The sequence below is a fragment of the Ranitomeya variabilis genome, chromosome 1 (genome assembly GCF_051348905.1).
Source record: "Ranitomeya variabilis isolate aRanVar5 chromosome 1, aRanVar5.hap1, whole genome shotgun sequence".
NCBI lineage: Eukaryota > Metazoa > Chordata > Amphibia > Anura > Dendrobatidae > Ranitomeya > Ranitomeya variabilis.
The window spans coordinates 445,343,289-445,370,361 of record NC_135232.1 but is presented as its reverse complement, the minus strand read 5'-3'; the positions used below and the strand labels follow the sequence as shown (position 1 = coordinate 445,370,361).

The window sequence follows — 27,073 nt, the reverse complement described above, 5'->3', positions numbered from 1 at the left end:
ACAAAACCCTTGGCAGACAGCTGAGGCAGATGGCATCACTTTGTGCATTGTCTGGCATATGATTTGGCGGTGACTGTCTATTTGGGCGTGCATAAAAGCACGGTCTGTCACAGTTTTCTGCACTTCTGAAAAGAAGGACACCGCTCAACAGAGGACAGACAGAGTCCAGAGTAACTCTGCTGCCTCATTATAGTGAATAGACTGGTCGGGCATGTCATGTGAATCATGTCATTCGGAGATTTAGATGTAAACCCTGATGTAAGTGCTCAGTGTAGAGTGCAAAATAAATGTAATCCCAAGCGGTATGTAAAATGTTACTAATAAATCCCCAAAAGAAAACAAGTCCCCACTCAGGTTGGTCATCTGTTAACGAAAATATAGGGGGTTTCCACGTTACTGGTAGCACATAAGCTGTGGAAAAGCACTATGGCTCCTCGCCTCCCCAAAGAAATTTAGCAAATTCTGCACTCCCAAATCCAAATACCTGTCTCCCTTCTGAGCTTCACAGTGTGCCTAAACCACATTTAGCGTCCACATATTTGGCATTTTAGTAGTCATGAGAGCCTGCCTAATTTACGGGTGCATGTCTCCAGAGGAACGTGCTAGGCACTACAATAGCAGATTTGCAATTTTCACTCAGCAACTTCCACTGCTTCTTGCTTCTGGAAAACACCCATGGAGTCAAATCATCACTACACCTGTAGATAAATTCCCAAAAGGGTATCATTTCCAAAATGGGTCACTTGAGGGAGGTATTCTGCTTTTCTAGCACTTAGGGCTCATACTCACATGCGAGAAACTTGGATGAGTCTCGCATGTCAATACCCGTCACTGCACCCAGAACTCAGGAGCAGAGCATGCGGCTGCATGTATTGCTACTCGGCCGCACGCTCCGATCTGAGTGCCGGGTGCAGTGTCGGATATTGACGCGCGAGACTCATCCGAGTTTCTCGCATGTGAGAATGAGCCCTTAGGGGCTCTTTAAACTATTCTAGCAAGATTTGTGCTCCAGGAGAATAGTGCTCAGTCCCTCCAGAGTCTCGCGTGTGGATAAGCAGTACTGTACAGCCACATACAGCTCTGGCAAAAATTGTTGTATACATTGTATTGCTGCATTCAGAAAAGTCTGATCAAAATACAGCTCTGGCAAAAATTAAGAGACCACTGCAAAATGTTCAGTTTGTCTGATTTTTCTCCTATTTTTTAGTAAAATGTAAATTGTTCTTTTATTCTATAAACTTCTAACAACATGTCTCCGAATTTCCAAGCAATAATTTGAATTTTTTGCTGAAAAGGAGAAATGGTCAAAATGTAAAAAAAACCACAACAGTGCTTTCGGACCTTAAATAATGCAAAGAAAACAAGTTCATAACACTGGTCAACGCTAGGGTTGAGTGAAACGGATCGGACATTTTCAAAAGTCGCCGACTTTCAGCAAAGTCGGGTTTCATGAAACCCGACCCGATCCCACTGTGGGATCGGCCATGCGGTCGGCGATCTTCGCGCCAAAGTCGCGTTTCATATGACGCTTTCCCCGCCATTTTTTCAGCCAATGAAGGAGTGTGTGTGGGCAGCGTGATGACATAGGTTCCGGCTTGCTTTGTGCGGCGTCACAGGGGGTAAAGCCGCCATCTTAACGTTTGGGATATAGCGATTTGCACAGTGAAACACAAACTTTGCAGGGTGAGAGAGAGAGAGAGAGAGAGAAAAAAAAAAATCCTCATAGACTTGCATTGGGTTTCGTGTTTCAGTCGGCCCCCCCGACTTTTCACAATAATCGGCCGATTTCACACGATCCGACTTTCGAGACAGTCGGGTTTCACGAAACCCGACTCGATCCTAAAAAAGCAAAAGTCGCTCAACCCTAGTCAACGCAATTTTTCTGGCAAAAGGTTTTAAAACATATTTTAAGTCAATTTTGGCTGCTGATTACGAATATGAACTCCGTTTTTGGCTATCACATCAGGATTTCGAGATATTTTTAATTTTTGATGAAATTTACTCCTAATGTTTAATGATAAAAACACATGAATTTCGGTACTACATTTTGTATATTTTTAATCAAGGAATAACAAAGGTTACAAATTCTATGTACAGCAAATCAAATATACTTACAGAATTAAACTGCAAAATATAAAAACACATATATATGGCACACAGATGAATGGCAAATGGCAGTTATTTGAACTTTCTTTTCTTGGCTGATCTGTTATGTACAGCTTCTGGGTTGTCTCTCATCAAGCTCCAGCAATAGTCAGCCATCATATGTGAGTCGGACCGGCCTTGATACCGTTCTTCCATTGTTTTAATGTCCTGATGAAAACGCTCCCCTTGTTCCTTGCTCACATCCCCAAGGTTCTCTGGAAAAAAAGTCCAAATGGCTGTGTAAATAGTGAATCTTGATACTCATTCTACATCCAAGATTTCCCAGACTCATTAGTTAGCTCTTCCACAATCTCTTCATAGTTGTCTGCTTTCTTATTCCCTAGAAAATTCTGCACCACATTACAAAATGCATTCCAAGCTCTTTCTTCTGTCTCATTCATTGATGTGATAAAATTTGGACTTCATAAGTGTTCTTATTTGAGGTCCATCAAATATTCCAGCCTTTTTCTTCTCTTCACTAAGACCAGAAAAAGTTGAACATATATAGTTAAAGCATTCTCCACTGTGATTGAGAGTTTGACGAACTGCTTCATCAATCCAAGTTTTATGTGTAAGGGAGGAAAGACAATGTCCTTCCTATCCACTAGAGGATCATGGATGACATTCTTATCGCCAGATGCCAAACTCTGTCGCTGAGGCCATTCAGTTTTCACCCAATGCTCTGCTGTAGCTCTACTTTCCCCGTAGCACAGAAAATAAGGGTGTTATCATAACAAATGGGAATTATGCATGTTCAAAGAAAACAAAGATATTCTCACATTTATTGGGAGACTAAATGAAAACTAAATTTACCTTAGTGAACTGTATAAACTGGCACTTTTCATACACTACTTATATTTATCATGGAATTCATGAAAATGGGCTATATACCTATAGCGCAAAAACGTGATGTGATAGAGAAATTATAAGATCAGATTTTAATTCAGCACCCTCAAATATGTCTAAAACTGTTCTTAAAGTCCATGCCAGAATTTTTTTTTTTTGTAGACCAGTGTAGGGTTGAGCGACTTTTGCTTTTTTAGGATCGAGTCGGGTCTCGTGAAACCCGACTGTCTCGAAAGTCGGATCGTGTGAAATCGGCCGATTATTGTGAAAAGTCGGGGGCCAACCGAAACACGAAACCCAATGCAGGTCAATGGGGATTTTTTTTTTCTCTCTCTCTCTCTCTCTCTCTCTCTCTCTCCCCTCCGTCCCTGCAAAGTTTGTGTTTCACTGTGCAAATCGCTATGTCCCAAACGTTAAGATGGCGGTTTTACCCCCTGTGACGCCGCACAAAGCAAGCCGAACCTATGCCATCACGCTGCCCACACTCCTTCATTGGCTGAAAAAATGGCGGGGAAAGCATAATATGAAACGCGACTTTGGCGCGAAGATTGCCGACCGCATGGCCGATCCCACAGTGGGATCGGTTCGGGTTTCATGAAACCCGACTTTGCTGAAAGTAGGCGACTTTTGAAAATGTCCGATCCGTTTCGCTCAACCCTAGACCAGTGTAATCATTTAGAAACAACAATACTAATGTTTTAACTCAGGAATGGTCAAAACTTAAAAAAACAGTGCTTTTAGACCTCAAATAATGCAAAGAAAACAAGTTCATAATCATTTAGAAACAACATTACTAATGTTTTAACTCAGGAAGAGTTCAGAAATCAATATTTTGTGGAATAACCATGATTTTTAAATCACAGCTTGCATGCGTCTTGGCATGCTTTCCACCAGTCTTTCACACTGCTTCTAGCGCAAAAATTTAAATTTAAGCAGTTCTTCTTTGTTTGATGGCTTGTGACTATCCATCATCCTCTTGATTACATTCCAGAGGTTTTCAATGGGGTTCAGATCTGGAGATTAGGCTGCCCATGACAGGGTTTTGATGTGGTGGTCTCTTAATTTTTGCCAGAGCTGTATGTGGTATTTCTACATTCAGGAGAAATTGTGTGACAAATTTTCCTGTCTGAAATTGTAAAATCTGGGGCTAAAACAAAATTTTTGTGGTAAAATTGTAATTATTTTTTCTTCACTGCCCAATAATATTAAATTCTGTGACACACCTGTGGTATCAATGTGATCACTGCACCAATAGATGAATTCATTGAGAGGTGCAGTTTGTAAAATTTGGTCACTTATAGTGGGTTCTGCTGTTCTGGCACTTCAGGGGCTCTACCAATGTGACATAGCACAAACCATAACAGCAAAGTCTGCACTTCAATGTGGCGCTTCTTCTGAGCTTTGCACTGTGCCTCAAAAGTAGTTTTCAACCACATATACACTCACCGGCCACTTTATTAGGTACACCTGTCCAACTTCTTGTTAACACTTAATTTCTAATCAGCCAATCACATGGCGGCAACTCAGTGCATTTAGGCATGTAGACATGGTCAAGACAATCTCCTGCAGTTCAAACCGAGCATCAGTATGGGGAAGAAAGGTGATTTGAGTGCCTTTGAACGTGGCATGGTTGTTGGTGCCAGAAGGGCTGGTCTGAGTATTTCAGAAACTGCTGATCTACTGGGATTTTCACGCACAACCATCTCTAGGGTTTACAGAGAATGGTCCGAAAAAGAAAAAAAATCCAGTGAGCGGCAGTTCTGTGGGCGGAAATGCCTTGTTGATGCCAGAGGTCAGAGGAGAATGGGCAGACTGGTTCGAGCTGATAGAAAGGCAACAGTGACTCAAATCGCCACCCGTTACAACCAAGGTAGGCCTAAGAGCATCTCTGAACGCACAGTGCGTCGAACTTTGAGGCAGATGGGCTACAGCAGCAGAAGACCACACCGGGTACCACTCCTTTCAGCTAAGAACAGGAAACTGAGGCAAAAATTTGTACAAGCTCATCGAAATTGGACAGTAGAAGATTGGAAAAACGTTGCTTGGTCTGATGAGTCTCGATTTCTGCTGCGACATTCGGATGGTAGGGTCAGAATTTGGCGTAAACAACATGAAAGCATGGATCCATCCTGCCTTGTATGGAGCATCTTTGGGATGTGCAGCCGACAAATCTGCGGCAACTGTGTGATGCCATCATGTCAATATGGACCAAAATCTCTGAGGAATGCTTCCAGCACCTTGTTGAATCTATGCCACGAAGAATTGAGGCAGTTCTGAAGGCAAAAGGGGGTCCAACCCGTTACTAGCATGGTGTACCTAATAAAGTGGCTGGTGAGTGTATATAGTATTGCTGTACTCAGGAGAAATTACATAACACATTTTGGGGTCCATTTTCTCCAGCTATCCATGTTAAAATGAAAACATTTGTGGATAACAAAAACAAATATTTTTCTAGGAAAAATACACTTTTTTCATTTTCACAGTTCAACAGTAGTTTTCCACCCATATACAGAGTATCAGCGTACTCAGGAGAAATTGCATAACAAATTGTATGGTGCAATTTCCTTTGTCAAAATAAAAAATTGGGCCTAAAATAACATTTTTGTGGGAAAAATTTATTTTTTTATTTTCACAGCTCAATGTTATAAAATTCTGTGAATCTCCTGCAGGTTCAAGGTGCTCACCATCTTTAGATAAATTCCTTGAGTTGTCTAATGTCCAAAAGGTGGTCACTTGTGGGGTTTTCCACTGTTTAGGCACATCAGGGGCTCTCCAACTGCGACATGACACTCGCCAACCATTCCAATAAAGTCTGTGTTCTAAAACATAATTCCTTCCTTTCAGAGTTCAGCCGTACACCCAAACAGTAGTTTTCTCACACATATGGCGTATTGGCGTACTCAGGAGAAATTGAACAACAAATTCTGAAAACCAAATTTTCCTGTTACCCTTGCAAAATTTGCAAGACCATTTTTTTATGGACCGTACCACATTTGAAGTGACTTTGAGGGGTCTATATGACAGAAAATACCCAAAGCAGACACAATTCTAAAAACTGTACCTCTCAAGTTGCTCAAAACCACATTCAAGAAGTTGATTAACCCGTTCAGGTGCTCCACAGGAATTTTTGGAATGTGGAAGGAAAAAATGAACATTTAACTTTTTGTCACAAAAATTTTATTTTAGACCCACATTTTTTTACTTTTGCAAGGGTAACAGGAAAAAATAGACCACAAAATTTGTTATGCAATTTCTCCTGAACATGTCGATACCCTATATGTGGAGGAAAACCACTGTTTGGGCACATGGCAGGGCTCAGAAGGGAAGGAGCAACATTTGACTTTTTGAACTTAAAATTTGCTGGAATTTGCTGGAATAATTAGTGGACGCCATGTTGCGTTTGTAGATCTCCTGATGTGCCTAAACAGTGGAAATGCCCCACAAGTGACACCATTTTGGAAATTAGACCAATCAGGGAACTTATCTAGATGTGTGGTGAGCACCTTGATCCTCCACGTGCTTCACAGAAGTTTATAACATTGAGCCGGGAAAATAAAAAAAATCACAATTTCCCCTAAAATGTTTTTTATGCCCAAATTTTGCATCTTTTCAAAGGTAACAGGAGAAATTACACCATACAATTTGTTGTGCAATTTCTCCTGAGTACGCCGATACCCCATATGTGGGGGGAAATTATTGTTTGGAAGCACAGCAGGGCTTGGAAGGGAAAGAGCACCATTTGAGCTTTTGAATGCAAAAATTGCTGGAATAATAATTGGATCCATGTCGGTTTGGAAAGTTGCTGATGTGCCTAAACAGTGGAAACCCCCACAAGTGCCACCATTTTGCAAATTTGACCAATCAGGGAACTTATCTAGATGTGTGGTGAGCACCTTGATCCTCCACGTGATTCACAGAAGTTTATAACATTGAGCCGTGAAAATTAAAAAAAATCACAATTTCCCCTAAAATGTTTTTTATGCCCAAATTTTGCATCTTTTCAAAGGTAACAGGAGGAATTACACCATACAATTTGTTGTGCAATTTCTCCTGAGTATGCCGATACCCCATATGTGGGGGAAAACCATTGTTTGGGTGCACAGCAGGGCTTGGAAGGGAAGGAGTGCCATTTGACCTTTTGAATGCGAAAATTGCTGGAATAATAATTGGATCCATGTTGGTTTGGAGAGTAGCTTAAATAGTGGAAACCCTCAACAAGTGACACCATTTTGGAAACTGGAGGCCTCAGAGAACTTATCTAGATGTGTGGTGAGCACCTTGAATCCCCAGCTGCTTCACAGAAGTTTATAAAATAGAGCTGTGAAAATAAAAAAAAATCAAATTTTTACTCATTACTGAGATAGGATATGGCAGTTACTACACATACAGTTCTATGAAGATGGAAGGAGGGAGGAGCTAGAGGCAGAGTTCCTCCTCTCTCTGATCTACAAAGAATCCTATCAGTAGCAGCTGCCACCTTCTATCTCCGTAATGGATAAGTTTTCACTGAATACAGATTTTACCTCAGAATTGAGAATTTTGATAATGACTGATCAATTCTGATTTATGAAATAAAAATGAAAATGATGCTTTCTGAAACTCTAGTGTGACAGGTCTTTCCCTGAGTGCGTCTAGGAAGAGACCAGCCACTCCAGGGCAGCAGACGTTGGAAATCTGCCAGGGACTTGCCTACTCGACTAGTCTCCCGTGCAGCTATTAAACCATGCTTTTTTGTGAAAAAGTGCAGCATTTTAGAATTGAACATATGTTGTGTAAATGATGCAGCCACAGTCAACTGTCAGGTTCACTTTATCTCCACATGCATTTAGCAATTTGTAATATTTCTTCTATTCTGAAGGATACACAAAAACAATTATCTAAATTATAGAACAGATATGATTTACTAAGCAAAAAATGAAACAATTCAGGCACATAAACTGACATTCAGCTGTTAGACAATTTAACCCAGCTATTCTCCTGGTTACCACTATACACTTGTTATCTTCCGGTCATTTTTGACCGGACCTAATAAAGTCTTGATTTTTAGCTAATTTAAGTGTTTTAATTGAATAATTTTTGCAGTATTATATTGTATGTGAACCTGGTTGTTTATAAACAAATGAAAAATGGAAAGAAAAACTTACTTTTTAGGGTTTTTTTGTCAAAACATTTAACATGGCTTTATTGGAATATTTATGCTTATTGCATATTTGCACATACAAAAATAACGATTCATCCAACTGTAAACTATAACTAATAACAATAAATATATGTATAAATCTGCATGGACCAAAAGGAGCTAAATAAATTGATAAATAGTAGTAGATGTAATATGTAGTCCAAAATGAGATTATAGCTCCTTTATTTTACTCATAAAATGGCTGGAGATCACTAAAAAAGGCTATCGGTCATTTTTGACCGAAGAGTACAAGTGTATAAAAAATTGTGGAGCAAAAAGTAAACATAAAAAAATATATAGAAAAATATGCATAGTAAGAACCCCTCAAATGAGGAAAAGTCAATCAACCACAAGTTTCAGAACCGCATCTTGAATTTTTAAAAAAATATTAAAGTTCAAAATCGGTCGTTTTTGACCGAAGACAAGAGCAGGGTTAAAAAAAACTGTAAAAAAAGGGGTAAAGCGAAGATAAGTTGTAAAATGCCACAGATTTATTTAAGGGATGCACCATTTGTGTGTAATAGACTGGTGTAAAGTAATCCAATCATAAAATAGTGAAATGCCTCATTCAAACTTCCCTGAATGACATACGTGCTCTAGTGTTTAGTTTTTTCACAGATAGAACATTATAGCTTATGGAGCTGTTCACGTGTCCATGTTTTTCTTGCAGACCGAGTGGTCCAGCACAAACTCTTGGAGACATGTTCAATTGTGATCTAAATCATGGATCAAAAGTTCACATACAAGTCTATGGGCCCTTCAAAAATCACTGAAAGCACACAGATGCCATCTGTGTGAAATTCCATGTGCTATCCGTTTCTAACATTGTAATGGATAGGATAAGTGTGAAGAAACCAGATTGTATCTTAATTTCCCAGACAACCATGTTTTTGCAAACCAGAAAGAGCTGACATTTTATCTGTATATTGGCTTGTGGATTTAATTGTTTATGTCTGGTGGGTCAAGAAGACAGACTTGCAAACTGATATACTATTTAACATACTGTGTAAGTCTGTAATAGTGACTTGTACATAATGTGTGTTTATCTTTGTTTATTGATGTGTGCTGATATGCTAATAGTGCATTGTGTTCTGGAACCAGCTTGTTGACTTCGAAAGCAGAGAGGAAAAGACTGTGCAAATAGATTGAATGGTCAAGTAGTGCTACTTGATCTCAGCACCATTGTTTACCTTATCTTGATGTTGGACAGAAGGACATGGGGTAAATCTAAAAATAGCTTACAGGCCTCAGGTATAAAAGAGACTTCTTTTCTTCTGGTTGGTGTCACTCATCAGGATCTCAGCTGAGGGTACATCGGACCCGGCTGAAAGAACACAGGACTGTTCTTGGATATCTCCCTATGCTTGTCGTTACCTCCTCTCTGCGTGCGTATCACAGGTGGAGTAGCGACCCTGGGAGCTCGGACATAACATCTACTATTATCCCGGCGAGTCAGCGGAAGGTTGAGGCCCTCTAATGTGCACCATCTTGGTGTAATTGCTGAGATTGATCTGTTTGCTATTGGGTATTGTGGTTCAATAAAGTATTGCCACGCTGTTTTACCCTAACCCTGTGTTGTCTGTGTAGTGTATTGCCCACTGGGATATAGAGCGGGCATTCAGTGGTATGAGCCCTGGACTATGCAGTTTTACTAAAGGCAGCCGGGCCAGTGGACGAGAGCACCCACTGATCCCGTTTCTCCATAACAAGATTTGTCATTTATTTATTTTTTTCAGCAATGTAGCGCTAAGAGAATCCGTGCTGACACCACTGGAACGGCGCCGACACCAGAGGGGAGTATAGCTGTTATTACTTCACTGGGGAAAACATAGTGATTGAGGAGGGCTTATCCGAGTAGTGGACAACCCCTTTGATTATCTGCTTGGTAGCTGTCCTTTATACTTTCATCTCCCATTCCTTTCTACTACCTCCTCACCCGATTCCATCAGTTATATTCTCAAAGGCTTTAAAAACATTTATTTTATTGCTCATTAATAGACAGACAGCATATAACTGTGGAGGGGAGATGGACCATTTTGCTACTCATTAATAGACAGACCGTATATAACTGTGGGGTGGACATGGAACCATTTTGTTGCTCATTAATAGACAGACAGAATATAACTGTGGGGTGGACATGGAACCATTCTGTTGCTCAGTAATAGACAGAACGCATATAACTATGGGGTGGAGAGGGAAGCATTTTGTTATTCTTTAATAGACATACCATATACAACTGTGGGGTGGAGAGGGAACCATTTTGTTGATTATTAATAGACAGACAGTAGATAAATGTGGGGTGGAGATGGAACCATTTTGTTGCTCATTGATAGACAGACGGTATATAACTGTGGTGTGGAGAGGGAACCATTTTCTTACTCATTAATAGACAGACAGTATATAACTGTGGGGTGGAGATGGAACCATAATGAATTTAAACACCTCCCCTTTATGTCTAAACTCAGTTTCAAATGTTTTCCACATGTAATGTGTTTTAAACCATTTGTACAATATCTATATTCTTCAAGATACTAGAAGATTATTTTTCTTTTGTTTCAATAAAACAGAGTTGATTATAAAAACAAAAATTTCCTACCTCTTTTAAACCTGTGTTTTCATTTCCATCTCCTTGTCGAATGTTCATTGCTACCCCTTCATGCTCTTGTGGAGTTCTTGGCTCGTCTTGCAAAACAAGAATGTTTGGTTGTTCTCTGTGCTCCTGTAGGAAATAATAAAGTAATATCTATAAAATGGAAAATGTCTTAATGCTCATCCACAGTTCATGTAATTCAGTAGTAATCTCTAACAAACATACAGTATTATAGTATTATATCGTAATAGACTATAGACATATGGATGCTGGACATACTGCAGGCTGAATGCTGGAGACACTGGGGGCTGAATGCTGGAGACACTGAAGGCAGAAATGCTGGACACTCTGGGGGCAGAAATGCTGGAGACACTGGGGGCAGAAATGCTGGAGACACTGGGGGCTGAATGCTGGAGACACTGAAGGCAGAAATGCTGGACACTCTGGGGGCAGAAATGCTGGAGACACTGGGGGCAGAAATGCTGGAGACACTGGGGCAGAAATGCTGGAGACACTGGAGGCAGAAATGCTGGAGACACTGGGGGCAGAAATGCTAGAGACACGGGGCAGAATACTGGAGACATTGGGGGCAGAATGGAGATACGGGGCAGGTTTTGAGAAACTGGGGGCAAAATTAGAGAGAGATCGTGCAGGATCCTGGGGCAGGATTGGATCATGGGGCAGGATGGATACGATGGAGACAGATGGGGCAGGATGGGGAGATCATATGGGGCAGAATGGATACTCATGAGGGCAGGATGGGAGAATATATGGCTGAAGCCAGGAATGAGACACACTGGGGTCAGGATGGGGAATATTATTACCATAGGGACTAATTTAGGGATATTATTACTGCAGTGATGTCTTTATTTTATTTTTTGAGTATACTGTTTTAAATGAGGGGGCAGGCCTGTTACTGTGTAGAGTGATACTATATTGTCTCTTTTTCTTCATGTGGTGTAATGTAGAAGTTGGGAAAAATTAAGTAATGTGTTCTGCAAGCAGAGCTCGAGATAACTGTGTTATTTCCTGCAGAGATGAGCCCTGGCTGGAAGAAGTGATGGTGGTCTGTGCTGAATGAAAGATGAAGGACTTCACCTAGAGACATCACTGGTGAGTCAGTGTGTCACCTATACACTGACAATATACACGGTATACTATATACAGAGCTCCTGTGTATAATGTCATCAGTGATCACTGTATAACCTTTACACAGACACTGCATACTAAGTACAGATCTCCTGAATATAATGGCACTTATGGTGATAGTATTGTGATTTTTTTTATTACTGATCAGTATTGCAGTATTAGGTCAATATGTGGTGGTAATATGTGGTCTGGACATGGTTTTGTGGTATTTGTTCCTTGTATGTGCTATTTGGTCACTTTGTGGTGGTAATATGTGGTCTGGTCATGGTGCGGTGGTATTTGTTCTTTGTATGTGATATTATTCGGTCACTGGTGGTAATATGGGGTCTGGTCATGGTGTTGTATTTGTTCCTTGTATGTGATATTATTGGTCATTTTAAAAATTGAAAAATAAATAAAAATATACCTAAATTGTTTTGCATATTTTAACAAATATTTAATAGGTTACAATAGAGTAGGGCCCGGCCAAAAGTGTCTACCGTGTTATGGTGGCGGCTTGAAAAATCTTTTGGCCAAAACAAAAGCTGCCGGCTATATGTGTGATCTGGTGATGGGAACTGTTAATGTGTGATAGGTGAGAAGTGGAGTTTCACTCAGCAACTATTTTTCTGGAATAATCTGGTTCAGGTATATGATGACCCCGTCGCATGACCCCATCACATGACCGGGGGCCCACAGAGTCTGAACAGCCCGGGTCCCTGGCTACCCTTAATCCACCCGTTTATATCAATACTTATATGACAAGCCTGTGCAGGTACAGTCCGTTCAGCATAAAAATTTATGTCTACTCTTTTACAATGTTATGCACCACCAGAGCTTAAAATTCACAAACTAGTAACACACAATCCCTACAATTTGCATAGCAAAGAATCTATGGCTTAAAAGCCCCCTCTAACTGTAACTAAACACTGACTATTCTTTCCTTCTTAACTTTATTGCATTTTTGTCAGTGTTATTGGTTTATCAACTGATTCATTGACTCAACTTTTAACATGTTGAGAAGTGTGTTTTATAGACAGCTTTTGTGTAATCAGTAGTGATGAGCGAGCATGCTCACCACTACTCAGTTCTCGCCCGAGCATCTCACTGCTCGAGATGCTCGGAGCTCGCCGAGTATTTCCTGGGTTGCTCGGCGGGAGCTCAGGTCCCCTCCCTGCATGTTTGGTGCTCTTTAGAGAGCCAATGAACATGCAGGGATTGTCTGCCATACACTATAATGCCGCAGCCATGTTGGTTGTGGCATTACAGTGATTGGCCGACTGCACAGTGTCATCATGTCTATATCAGACCTGGCACCACCATGCTCGTCAAAGTCTACTCCGGAAACAGGCAGTGTAGGGAGAGGTGCTGCTGAGCTAGGGAGAGATTTGCTTGTTTCTTAGTTAGTATAGGTATACCACAATATATTATACACATATTCATCTCAACTATCAGTCCCTCTGAGGACTAATCCAGCTGCATAGATATCAGTGCTAGGCAGGCAGTGAATGTGGCAGTCTGCAGTGCATATAGCAAGAGGGTCCATTCCAGTTCTGTCTGCTGCTTTTACAGATAGTTCTAGACATAGCTCCAGGTATCAGGGGCCAGGAATAATTTTTTTGTGGATCTTAATCCTGATTATTTGCTTAAAATGCAATCCAGAAAACACTGTTTTTCTGCTCCATTTGCTTGTTGGCACTGATCAGATCCTTTCCATATTACAGCACTAAAAATCCATCTATTTAAAACTGTGGTTTGTCCCTCACACGGATCACATACAGTGCGCTCAAAATTCTGCCATTTCTGGCCTCCATTTAAATTTTTTTGCAGTGTTTTAGCAAAGTTATTGACACCAGTTTGCTGTTAAAAATTGTTACCTGCAGGCCAGATATCTAAAACTGTGGTTTGTCCTTCAAACGGATCACATATAAGTGCGCTCAAAATTCTGCCATTTCTGGCCTCCATTTAAATTTTGTTGCAGTGTGTTAGCGAAGTTATTGACACCAGTTTGCTGTTAAAAATAGTTACCTACAGGCCAGCTATTTAAAACTGTAGTTTGTCCGTTACATGGATCAAATATACGTTCACTCCAAATTCAGCCATTTGTAGTGAATGTGGAAAATATAGTCCTCCATTTAAAATGAGCAAGGCGCATGGCAAAGGATGTGGGACTGGACATGATGGGGATGGAGCATGCAGAGGCTGAGGCCGAGGCTGTGGGCAAGCTGAAATTGTGCCACAACAAACACCCACATCTTATCGCCTGACCTTCCTGTCCCACAGCACACCACTATTGAACCCATTGCAGTGTCAAAAAGTTGTTGGTTGGCTAGCGGATAATGCTTTCAGTCACTTTGCCACCACCACCACCACCCTGTCTTCCACATGGTCAAGTCTCAGTAGCCGTGAGTCTGGACAGCATATTTCTCACCCTGATCCTCCTTCCTCCCACTATGCCGAGTGCCCGGAGACAACTGATCCCACACTTGGACACTCTGAAGAGCTGTTCACTTTTCCATTTAAAGATTTGGGCCTCTCGCCTGGTGCACTTGAAGCAGGGCAAAAGGAGATTGCATGTAGCGATGCCCAAATATTTGAGCAGCCACGGTCACATGAAGGCGCGGGGGGGAAAGTGTCACAAGAGGTGGATGAGGATGAGACACAATTGCCAGAAAATTGGAACTCTACACTGCAGATGTTGGGAAGGATTTGTGAGCAGAAGAGGGCAGTTGTTAACTACCAGCATCAACAAGGCTGTCGTATTCAGTTCAGACTTCACACATAAGAACTCAGGAGTGGACATGGATGTCAGACATATGTACCATCCTCCAAAACTTTGAGGACTCCACCAAGATGGTGAGCGGTGATGACGCCATAATTAGTGTCACCATCCCACTTCTCTGTGTTCTGAAACTCTCTCTGCTCACAATCAAAGAGGATGCATTGCAGGCGGAGCGCGAAGAGATGGAGCAAGGAACCATACAGGGTGATTACACACAGCCCAGCCTCATCTCATCCCAACAGGAGCTAGTTTCATGCGCTATAGATGCTACTACCTGCACAACTGTCATACAGTCTGTTCAGCATGGATGGCCTGAGGACATGGAGGAGGAGAAATTGGTCAGTCATCCTCTTGGTGAGGACCGGAAGTCTTGCCTGTTAGCAGTCTGGTACACATGGCTGAGTTTATGTTACACTGCCTTTCCCGTGACCTTCGCGTTCTCCAAATATTGGGTAACAGTCATTACTGGTTTGTGACACTTCTAGACCCACGCTACAAGGAGAACTTTCTATCTCTTATTCCCGAGGTGGACAGGTCTACTAAAATGGAGCAGTACCAGAAGGCTCTTGTTATGGAATTATTAAAAAAAATTCCCATCTGAAAACGCTGGCGGTAGAGGTCACAGTTCTTTGGACAACCAAGGAGTACAGGCGAGAGAGACACAACTCCAATCCAGCAGAGGCAGGGGAACACTGTCAAATTTTATGGGAGAGTTTTCTCAGACCCTCCCACCACAAAGGCCCTGAGGCACGGGGTACTCACAAGCAGTGCAAATTTTGGGAGCATGCTGACGGAGTACCTTGCTGACCGTACCAACATCCTCCGTGATTCCTCCGTGCATTATAATTATTGGGTATCCAAGCTGGACATGTGGTATGAACTGGCTCTCTACGCCTTGGAGGTCCTGGCCTGCCCTGCCACTAGCGTTTTGACAGAGAGGGGTTTTAGTGCCACTGGTGGAAATATAACTGATAAGCACATCCGCCTGTCAACTGAAAATGCTGACATTCTGACTCTTGTAAAAATGAACAAGGGAAGAATTGGGCCAGAAGTCTCAACACCACCGAATACTAGCAGCATAACATAAACTCAAATCCAGTGTCTTTTTTTGGGAGGTCTATTCCCATGCATTGCCTCACACCCACACATGGGTATACGCTTCCTGATTTTGGTTATTTGCTGTTGTCCTCCTCCTTCTCCTCATCCTCCACCACCATATCACCAGGGTGACCGTGGCCCATGATGCAACACTTACATAATTTTTTTAAAAAGTGTTTATGATGCACATAAAAAAAATTGTTATACAGTATGTTCATGTATGCCCCACAGGGGTAAATGTTTTTCAGCCCATACACTTAGTGCATGGGCATTACAAGTATAGGCGACCCATTCCTTTCCAATGGGAACTTTTTTTATGATGCCCTCCTCTACGTGTCTTCCAAAGGGCATTGGAGTAGGTCCAAATTTTTGGCACCCCCTGCATTCACTGCATAGGCAAACAGTGTGGGAGACCCACTTCCTAATAATGGGAACATTGTTTTCAGGAGGCCCTCCTGTACGTCTCTTCGAAGGGGTATTGGGGTGCGTCCAAATTTTTGGCAGCCCTTGCATTCACTGCATAGGAAAATACTATGAGAGACCCACTTCCTAATAATGGGAACATTTTTTTCATGAGGCCCTCCTCTACGTCTCTTCCAAGGGTCATTGGAGTAGGTCCAAATTTTTTGGCAGCCCTTGCAGTCAGTGCATAGGCAACCAGTATGGGAGACTCACTTCCTAATAACGAGAAAATTGTTTTCAGGAGACCCTCCTATACATCCCTTCAAAGGGGTATCGGGGTGCATCCAAATTTTGGGCAGCCCTGCTACTCACTGCATACACAATAACAGTATAGGAGACCAACTGTTTAATAATGGGAACAACAAAGCATAGCCAGCTGATGGCTCTCTAAGAATAGTGAGAGTCGACTGCTGGCCCTTTAAGAATAGTAAAGACCGCCTGATGGCCCTATAAAAATAGGGTTTGTGACTTTCAGAGTCCCTCCTTCAAAAATGAAACAGGATGTGTCTGATGATGTGTCACACACCACATGGCCAGTTAAGGTCTTGTACGGCCGTAGAAAATCGCAGCATGCTGCGTTTGTCACCGTATTGCGCAAAAAAATCGCCAATGAAAGTCTATGGGGGCGAGAAAAATACGGATTCCACACGGACCAGCAGTGTGACTTGCGAGAAATACGCAGCGGTGTTAGTGAAAAGCCGGTACTTCAATTGCCGGCGTTTCATTTCTCCTTCACAAACCCGACATGATATGAGACATGGTTTACATACAGTAACCCATCTCATATCCCTTTTTTTTTTGCATATTCCACACTACTAATGTTAGTAGTGTGTATGTGCAAAATTTGGGCTCTGTAGCTGCTAAAATAAAGGGTTAAATGGCGGAAAAAATTGGCGTGGGCACCCGCGCTATTTTCTCCGCCAGAGTGGTAAAGCCAGTGACTGAGGGCAGATATTAATAGCCTCGAGAGGGTCCATGGTTATTGGCCCCCCCTGGCTACAAACATCTGCCCCCAGCCACCCCAGAAAAGGCTCATCTGGAAGATGCGCCTATTCTGGCACTTGGCCACTCTCTTCCCACTCCCGTGTAGCGGTGGGATATGGGGTAATGAAGGGTTAATGTCACCTTGCTATTGTAAGGTGACATTAAGCCAGATTAATAATGGAGAGGCGTCAATTATGACACCTGTTATGGACTGGTAATTTAGGAGCGACATGAGACTAGCTCTGGGCAGGTGGTAACTATACAGACCGCAGTCCCTGATCTTAACACAACACTAGCAGTAGCCGTGGAATGTTCCTGTCACTCCCTGGACATCTCGTCACAGCCGGAGAACTAGCTACCCCTAAAGGTAGAAACAGGAAAGCTATCTTGCCTCAGAGAAAATCCCCAAAGGATAGGATAGCCCCCCACAAATATTGGCTGTGAGAGGAGAAAGAAATGACATACGTAGTATGAAACAAGATTTTAGCAAAGGAGGCCAATTCTAGCTAGATAGACAGTAAGGAAAGAAACACTGTGCGGTCAGTAATAAAAACTAGAAAAAGTCCACCGCAGAGATATGCAAAAATCTCCACACCTGACTAAAGGTGTGGAGGGCAAAATCTGCAGCCCAGAGCTTCCAGCTTAGCTAAACAGATACATACTGATAAGCTGGACAAATGAACAAAACATAAATGTGCTGAACAATAAGTCCACAACAAGTGGACTGCAAAAGGACAAGCAAGGACTTAACTTTGCTGAACGGGTCAGAGTGTCAGGGAAATCCAAGAGCCGTGCCTCCAGGCAAGAACAATTGGCAACTGGCATTGATTGAGGGATAAAGCCAGACTAAAATAGACGAGCAGAAAGATCAGTGGAAGCAGCTGTTGATACTAAATCCAAGAAGCAGCTATACCACTCAAAACCACAGGAGGGAGCCCAAGAGCAGAATTCACAAAAGTGCTACTTACAACCACCGGAGGGAGCCCAAGAGCGGAATTCACAACAGACACCTATCCATTATTAATCCAATTGTATGAAAGGGTTAAAAAAAACACACACACATTATTAAAAAGTATTTTAATGAAATAAACACACAGGTTGTTTTAATATTTTATTGCTCTCTCAATCCACCTGAAGACCCTCGCTCAGAAAAATAATAAACCAACAATATACATACCTTCAGATGATCTGTCACGTCCCACGAAGTAAATCCATCTGAAGGGGTTAAATCATTTTACAGGCAGGAGCTGTGCTAAAGCACTCGCTCGTGCCTGTAAACCCTGGGTGCTGAAAGGAAAGCAGGATGATCTGTACTTACCTTGAGTTGCGGTGATGCGCCCTCTGCTGGATGTCCTCATATGAACTCGAGCGTGGGAACTTTTCCAAGGCTCCATTTCATGAGGACATCCAGCAGAGGGCGCATCACCGCAACTCAAGGTAAGTACAGATCATCCTGCTTTCCTTTCAGCACCCGGGGTTTACAGGCACGAGCTAGTGCTTTAGCACAGCTCCTGCCTGTAAAATGATTTAACCCCTTCAGATGGATTTACTTCATGGGACGTGACAGATCATCTGAAGGTATGTATATTGTTGGTTTATTATTTTTCTGAGCGAGGGTCTTCAGGTGGATTGAGAGAGCAATAAAATATTAAAACAACCTGTGCGTTTATTTCATTAAAATACTTTTTAATAATGTGTGTGTGTTTTTTTAACCCTTTCATACAATTGGATTAATAATGGATAGGTGTCATAATTGACGCCTCTCCATTATTAATCTAGCTTAATGTCACCTTACAACAGCAAGGTGACATTAACCCTTCATTACCCCATATCCCACCGCTACACGGGAGTGGGAAGAGAGTGGCCAAGTGCCAGAATAGGTGCATCTTCCAGATGTGCCTTTTCTGGGGTGGCTGGGAGCAGATGTTTGTAGCCAGGGGGGCCAATAACCATGGACCCTCTCTAGGCTATTAATATCTGCCCTCAGTCACTGGCTTTACCACTCTGGCGGAGAAAATAGCCCACACCAATTTTTTCCGCCATTTAACCCTTTATTTTAGCAGCTACAGCGCCCAAATTTTGCACATACACACTACTAACATTAGTAGTGTGGAATATGCAAAAAAAAGGGGATATGAGATGGTTTACTGTATGTAAACCATGTCTCATATCCTGTCGGGTTTGGGAAGGAGAAATGAAACGCCGGCAATTGAATTACCGGCTTTTCACATATATCGCGCTGAATTAAATATAAATACAGAATATATATATATGTGTCTTAATGACATATATATATACATATACTGTATATATGTTTTAACGAACATTTGAGCACATAAATCCATTAGATGTCGGTTTTGCAAGCCTGCGAGAAAATATCGCAGTACGGATGCCATACGGATTACATACGGAGGATGCCATGCGCAAAATACGCTGACACACCCTGCCTATGGATGACATACGGATCACTATTTTGGGGACTTTTCTGCGTATTACGGCCGTAAAAAACGGACCGTATTTACATACGCTGAGTGTGAGGCCGGCCTGAGTCTGTAAAAGTGGCGTAAGACTCTGGCAACATTGTTCATAGCAGTGACCTGGGAGTCAGATATGCTTCCAGGGGTCTTCCCCATGCTATTCCCATATCATTTGAGTACTGTTCCCATTGATTACCGCAATTTCTAGTCCCTCTACAGACCGAGCACCCGAGCATTCCAATTTGCTTAACCTGAGCAATGAGCACCCAAGCATTTTAGCGCTAGACCATCACTAGTAATTAGTTTTCTTGAAGTGACTAACCAAGATTGCAGACTTCACTGGCCTGTCACGTCTTAATTCTAAATTTTTGTGTAAGTTTACACTGCTAGTCAGCTTGTGTTGCTCTAGTAATTTGTGTCAAAATTTAGTTGCAATTTTGGCAACTGGTGTTGCATTTCAGGCCCCTTCATTGTTAAATCAAGACCTATTTCCATTAGGCCAAGCCCCCATGTCCAACAAGATGGAAATATTTTTTAAAACGGCATGAACAGGATTAGAACCACAAACTGAGCAAGAATTTTGCATCATTTATTTTAGTAAATATCTCCCACTATGACAAAGACCTTCCATGTGTTTAGGCAGATCTCCCATACAATCACATGAATAAAAAGAACAAAGGGCTTGGAACAACCAAATAAAACATATATCTTCCAAATAAACTTGGAAAATTTAAAGTCCCAGTGGACTAAAATGTCTTCTCCTTTAGTGAGTAATTTAACCAATAAACATAGGCAGCAGGAAATGGTAACAATAAGAATTCTACAGAGGTCTTTGGTAAATGCTGACCTCTACATTTAGGCAGTGTTGTGTATGCAACATACGGTAATGACTTAACTTGTCTGAACATGAGACAATACCTTGCTTATAAGCAAGTCTGCTGATTCTGTATAAATGCAAAAATCAAAACGTTGTAGCCTAAAATAACAACCTCTGTTAATTGCTCTAGAAAGATTTGTTTGCTTTAAAAAGCTTTTGCAGATTTCTGATTTTTTGCTATGTATTTAAGCTTTTTCAGAAAATGAAATTAATGGGAGAGAATTGGGACCCCAATGAATGCCATGAACAAATGATCCTTTTGGCTTTGGTGCTCTATGTAATGCATGTTCAACATTTGACTATTCTGAGCAACAAAAATGTAAAGAGGAGTATCTGTTGAAACTGGACCCATAAAATAAATACAATTTTGGTGCTGAATTTGCATGCTTGCTTCTGCCAATAACAATTTATGCACTAAAAAAGGCCTTATAAATAATTAAGCAGGCCACAGAATGTTTAGTTCAAGTTAGTAATTTTATTTATAGCAAAATGAGATAAGAAACTCATCACATACAACAACATACAGTTTCATAATGCAAGAGATACCTCCAATCCAATAACTGGTTTCATGTGCAATACAAACGTTTAAACAATAACGACCCTATATTAAATAGTAAGGTAAGTCAATAAATAACATGTTCCTTAGTTATTGTTAAACCCTGTTTAAAAGGTATTATGTCAGATGAATTGCCTAAGAGAAACAACCTATAATGCTAAAGTGCTAATGTGCAAAAGTATATAGCCAACTGTCCAAACAGCCCATAGGGCTTATATAATAAAGTGCACTCACATAAATCAATCACAACTGTGGTCAAAAACACCGTATACTATATGGTACTCAAAGCTTTTCAATAGTTGCAACATTACTAGGTATAAACCTCCACTGCGGCATAGTCATATGGTCATAATTACCTCTGTATGTGCACACCGGACCAGTAAGAAACCCCTATGCACATTTCGGTAAGTTCTTCTTCCGGGGGCGTATGGTAAGGAGGGGAAATGAGGGTCTATTTAAATCAGTTTCCAGCCAATCAGAATCTTATAATCGCCCAGCGTACCTGAACGCCTTACCATGTATAGCGTGCAACTGCGGAAATGAGGAAAGATGACGTTGTCGGCATAGTGCGTTACCTGGCAACCGAGGGCTCCAGGAAGACCTGGTTATCTCATAATCACTCAGCATACTTAGACGCCCGTCGTGTACAATGCGCAACTGCGGAAGTAAGGAAAGATGATGTTGTGGGCACAGCGCATTGCCCCGCAACCAAAACGCTACAGATAAATCAAGCTGTCTCATGGTCCCAGGCGTACCTAAATGCCCGCCATGTATAATACACAACTGCGGAAGTGGGGAGAGATGACATGGTTGACACAGCGCATTAGTTAGTAACCAAAAGAGTCTAGGAATCTTTTGATATCACATACCACCGATCAAAGGTGAATATTCTGTACTGAATACCCTAGAGACCCAGATACTCCTAAAGGCAGAAAACCTGTCTCATAATAAATCAATTAGCCAGCGCCGGCCCACAGGATTTATAGCAGAAAATCAATTGTATATCTACTAAGGCATATTGCCTAAAAAAATCCCAAAATATAGTCATATCCTACCACTCTTTAAGTAATATCGTAATACCAAAAACCTTTAAGCCAATAGTAGTCACATCGATGGTCTGTAATGTACGGAAAAAATACCGCACTAGCTCTAAACCGGGCCTGATGTTTAATAGAATTATACGAAGTGCAACTAAATGCACCCATAAAGTAAGGAGGGTATAACCATAACTGCAGTGATTAACTGTGCCCCCTCGTACGCCAATTTATTTTTAGGAGCCTGGGAACGGGAGATTTTTGTTTGTGAACCGATACCTCAATCCAGCCAGGTTATATAGATGACATCTGGTTCATATGGGATGGTTCGGTAGGGGATTTGGGTGCATTCATGAACAGGTTGAACAACAATGATGTCAATATTAAACTTACCTTTAAATTTGGTAGAGAAGTTGAGTTCCTGGACCTGACTGTTGGTGTAGATCAAAAAGGTTACCTCTATAGGTTACCTCTATACTAATTTGTACAGAAAGCCCATGGCCACAAGCTTATTTTTACATGCAACATCATCTTACCCACAGGCTACAATCAGGGGTTTCCCTGAAGAGCAAAAAGAATTTGTACCAAATCAGAAGACTTCTTGGAGCAGTCGAGGGATCTTGCTGAACGTTTTCTAGAAAGAGGTTACAGTATGAGAAGCATTAGAAGGGGATATGTAAAAGCGAATAAGAGCTCTAGGGCTGAACTATTGTACGGGTCAAGTGGGCGGATCACCACCAAAAAAGTGGATTCTGATCAGGTCAGAATGATTACTACCTATCATAAGAAGTGGCATCAATTTCGCAAAATTTTTGATAGACATTGGAGTGTTTTGTTTGCTGACCCGATTCTTTAACAGGTCTTACCCAAAAGACCACAAATTACAGCCAGAAGATCCAGGAATCTGGCCGATACCCTGGTCCACAGTTTTTACAATCCAACCAGTTTAAATAAGAAATCAACGGATGCTGCCAATGCTGGTTTTTATCCATGTGGCCTGTGTAAGGCCTGCTCCAACACAATCAAATCCAAGACTTTTTTAAATTTTGATGGTACAAAGAAATATAACATCAGAAAATACATAACATGCTCAACTCGAGGAGTCATTTACCACGCCATCTGCCCATGTGGGAAAATTTACATTGGCCTCACCACCCGGGAACTAAAAGTCCGATTAAGGGAACACTGCAGGGACATTGAAAAAGCAAAAACAGCTGAAGATGAAACCAATTTAAAAACTTTACCGAGGCATTTCAAGAAACATCATGCCTGCAGTACTGTGGGTTTGGTGGTGAGGGGCATAGATGCTATAACCATGGGAATACAGGGTGGTGACATAAGTAAGACCTTGGCCCAGGTCGAGAGTCGGTGGATATATAGACTGGGCACTATGGCTCCTCAGGGCCTAAATAAAAGTTTGGGATTTGGGGCTTTTTTGTAAACCCAGTCTGGATGTCAACATATGTCTGATACAGTTTTAGGGGTTGTTTAGTGGGTTTTGGTTGTTGTGTTTTTATTGATTTTAATTATCATGTTTTTTCATTTCTTTTTCATATGCCTAAATTTTCCACGGATTTCTATGAACTTCCAGTCGCCTGTTACCAACGTATCTATTTAGAATTACAACAAACTTATGAACGAGGAAATATGGCTGTCTGTTATCTACATGCCTTCCATTTTTGGCTAAAGTTGAATTTCCATCCCAACTGATGAATTTGGACCCTTGCGAATTTGGTGATAGCATTTTTCTCGAATGGACATCATGGAATATTGGGTTTTGTGGGGGGATGTTTGGTATATATATTAAAACCCCTTCCAGACCCATGACGCCACGTAGGCGTCATGAAAACCCGTGCCAATCCGACCCATGACGCCTATGTGCGGGTGAAAGAGTTAACTCCAATCTCACCCGATCTGCAGAGACAGGGGGAGTGGTGCTTCAGCCCAGGGGGGGTGGCTTCACCCCCTCGTGGCTACGATCGCTCTGATTGGCTGTTGAAAGTGAAACTGCCAATCAGAGCGATTTGTAATATTTCACCTAAAAAACTGGTGAAATATTACAATCCAGCCATGGCCGATGCTGCAATATCATCAGCCATGGCTGGAAATACTGAAGTGACCCCCCCCCCACACCCACCGATCGCCCCCCAGTCCTCCGTTATGGGGTCCGGTCCCCTCCGTCCGCCTGCCGGCTCCCCCATCCTCCTGTCCGCTCCCTCCTTGTTTGGATTCACCCCCCATGTGGTCCGATTACCCCCCCTGTGCTCCGATCCACCCCCCCCACCACCCCTTCATACTTACCGATCCTCCCGGTGTCCGTACGTCTCCTCGCTGGGCGCCGCCATCTTCCAAAATGGCGGGCGCATGCTCAGTGCGCCCGCCGAATCTGCCAGCCGGCAGATTCCTTACAAGTACATTTTGATCGCTGTGGTAGGTTCTATCACAGCGATCAAAATAAAAAAAATAATAAATAAACCCCCCCCTTTATCACCCCCATAGGTAGGGACAATAATAAAATAAAGAAAATATATATATATTTTTTTTTAGTTTTCCACTAGGGTTAGGGTTAGAACTAGGGGTAGGGTTAGGGGTAGGGTTAGGGTTACGGGTAGGGTTAGGGTTAGGGGTAGGGTTAGGGTTATGGCATGTGCACACAGTGCGGATTTGGCTGCGGATCCGCAGCGGATTGCCGCGGATCCGCAGCGGATTGGCCGCGGATCCGCAGCGGATTGGCCGCGGATCCGCAGCGGATTGGCCGCGGATCCGAGGCGGATTGGCCGCTGCGAATTCGTAGCAGTTTTCCATCAGGTTTACAGTACCATGTACACCGATGGAAAACCAAATCCACTGTGCCCATGGTGCGGAAAATTCCGTGCAGAAACGCTGCATTGTATTTTCCGCAGCATGTCAATTCTTTGTGCGGATTCCACAGCGTTTTACACCTGTTCCTCAATAGGAATCCGCAGGTGAAATCCGCACAAAAAAACACTGGAAATCTGCTGTAAATCTGCAGGTAAAACGCAGTGCCTTTTACCTGCAGATTTTTCAAAAATCGTGCGGAAAAATCTCACACGAATCCGCAACGTGGGCACATAGCCTTAGGGTTAGGGTTGGAATTAGAGTTAGGGTTGGAAATAGGGCTAGGGTTGGAAATAGGGTTAAGATTAGGCTTGTGGTTAGGGTTACGGATAGGGTTAGGGGTGTGTTGGGGTTACAGTTGTGGTTAGGGTTGGGATTAGGGTTAGGGTTGGGATTAGGGTTAGGGTTAGGGTTGGAATTAGGGTTACGGGTGTGTTGCGGTTAGGGTTGTGGTTAGGGGTGTGTTGGGGTTAGGGTTGTGATTAGGGTTATGGCTACAGTTGGGATTAGGATTAGGGGTGTGTTGGGGTTAGTGTTGAAGTTAGAATTGAGGGGTTTCCACTGTTTAGGCACATCAGGGGTCTCCAAACGCAACATGGCGCCACCATTGATTCCAGCCAATCTTGCGTTCAAAAAGTCAAATGGTGCTCCCTCCCTTCCAAGCCCCAACGTGCGCCCAAACAGTGGTTTACCCCCACATTTGGGGTACCAGCGTACTCAGGAAAAACTGGGCAACAACTGTTGGGGTCCAATTTCTCCTGATACCCTTGCAAAAATAAAAAATTACTTGCTAAAACATAATTTTTGAAGAAAGAACAATTATTTTTTATTTTCACGGCTCTGCGTTATAAACTTCTGTGAAGCACTTGGGGGTTGAAAGTGCTCACCACACATCTAGATAAGTTCCTTGGGGGGTCTAGTTTCCAAAATGGGGTCACTTGTGGGGTGTTTCTACTGTTTAGGCATATCAGGGGCTCTGCAAATGCAACGTGACGCCCGCAGACCATTCCATCAAAGTCTGCATTTCAAATGCCTCTACTTCCCTTCCGAGCCCCGGCATATGCCCAAACAGTGGTCTACCCCCACATATGGGGTATCAGCGTACTCACAACAAACTGGGCAACAAATATTGGGGTCCAATTTCTCCTGTTACCCTTCTGAAAATAAAAAATTGCTTGCTAAAACATCTTTTTTGAGGAAAGAAAAATGATTTTTTATTTTCACGGCTCTGCGTTGTAAACTTCTGTGAAGCACTTGGGGGTTGAACGTGCTCATCACACATCTAGATAAGTTCCTTGGGGGGTCTAGTTTCCAAAATGGGGTCACTTGTGGGGTGTTTCTACTGTTTAGGCACATCAGGGGCTCTGCAAATGCAATGTGACGCCCGCAGACCATTCCATCAAAGTCTGCATTTCAAATGCCACTACTTCCCTTCCGAGCCCCGGAATATGCCCAAACAGTGGTCTACCCCCACATATGGGGTATCAGCATACTCACAACAAACTGGGCAACAAATATTGGGGTCAAATTTCTCCTGTTACCCTTGTGAAAATAAAAAATTGCTTGCTAAAACATCTTTTTTGAGGAAAGAAAAATGATTTTTTATTTTCACGGCTCTGCGTTGTAAACTTCTGTGAAGCACTTGGGGGTTGAACGTGCTCACCACACATCTAGATAAGTTCCTTGGGGGGTCTAGTTTCCAAAATGGGGTCAATTGTGGGGGGTTTCTACTGTTTAGGCACATCAGGGGCTCTGCAAACGCAACCTGACGCCCGCAGAGCATTCCATCAAAGTCTGCATTTCAAAACGTCACTACTTCCCTTCCGAACCCCGACGTGTGCCAAAACAGTGGTTTACCCCCTCATATGGGGTATCAGCATACTCAGGAGAAACTGGACAACAACTTTTGGGGTCCAATTTCTCCTGTTACCCTTGTGAAAATAAAAAATTGCTTGCTAAAACATCTTTTTTGAGGAAAGAAAAATGATTTTTTATTTTCACGGCTCTGCGTTGTAAACTTCTGTGAAGCACTTGGGGGTTGAACGTGCTCACCACA

General features: G+C 42.3%; 1 protein-coding gene and 1 long non-coding RNA gene across 11 annotated transcripts in view; one reads left to right on the top strand and one right to left on the bottom strand.

The window, feature by feature from the left end:
* The window catches only part of LOC143764268 (uncharacterized), a 483,255-nt gene that overhangs the window by 73,216 nt on the left and 382,966 nt on the right, over positions 1-27,073 (top strand). The window lies entirely within an intron of this gene.
* SLC24A2 (solute carrier family 24 member 2) overlaps positions 1-27,073 on the bottom strand; it is a 675,272-nt gene that overhangs the window by 306,825 nt on the left and 341,374 nt on the right. For all 10 annotated transcript variants that reach the window (XM_077249620.1, XM_077249614.1, XM_077249629.1 and 7 more), the window contains one exon: positions 10,767-10,889. In XM_077249620.1, the coding sequence (XP_077105735.1) occupies positions 10,767-10,889 (123 nt within the window). The remainder of the gene's footprint in view (positions 1-10,766; positions 10,890-27,073) is intronic.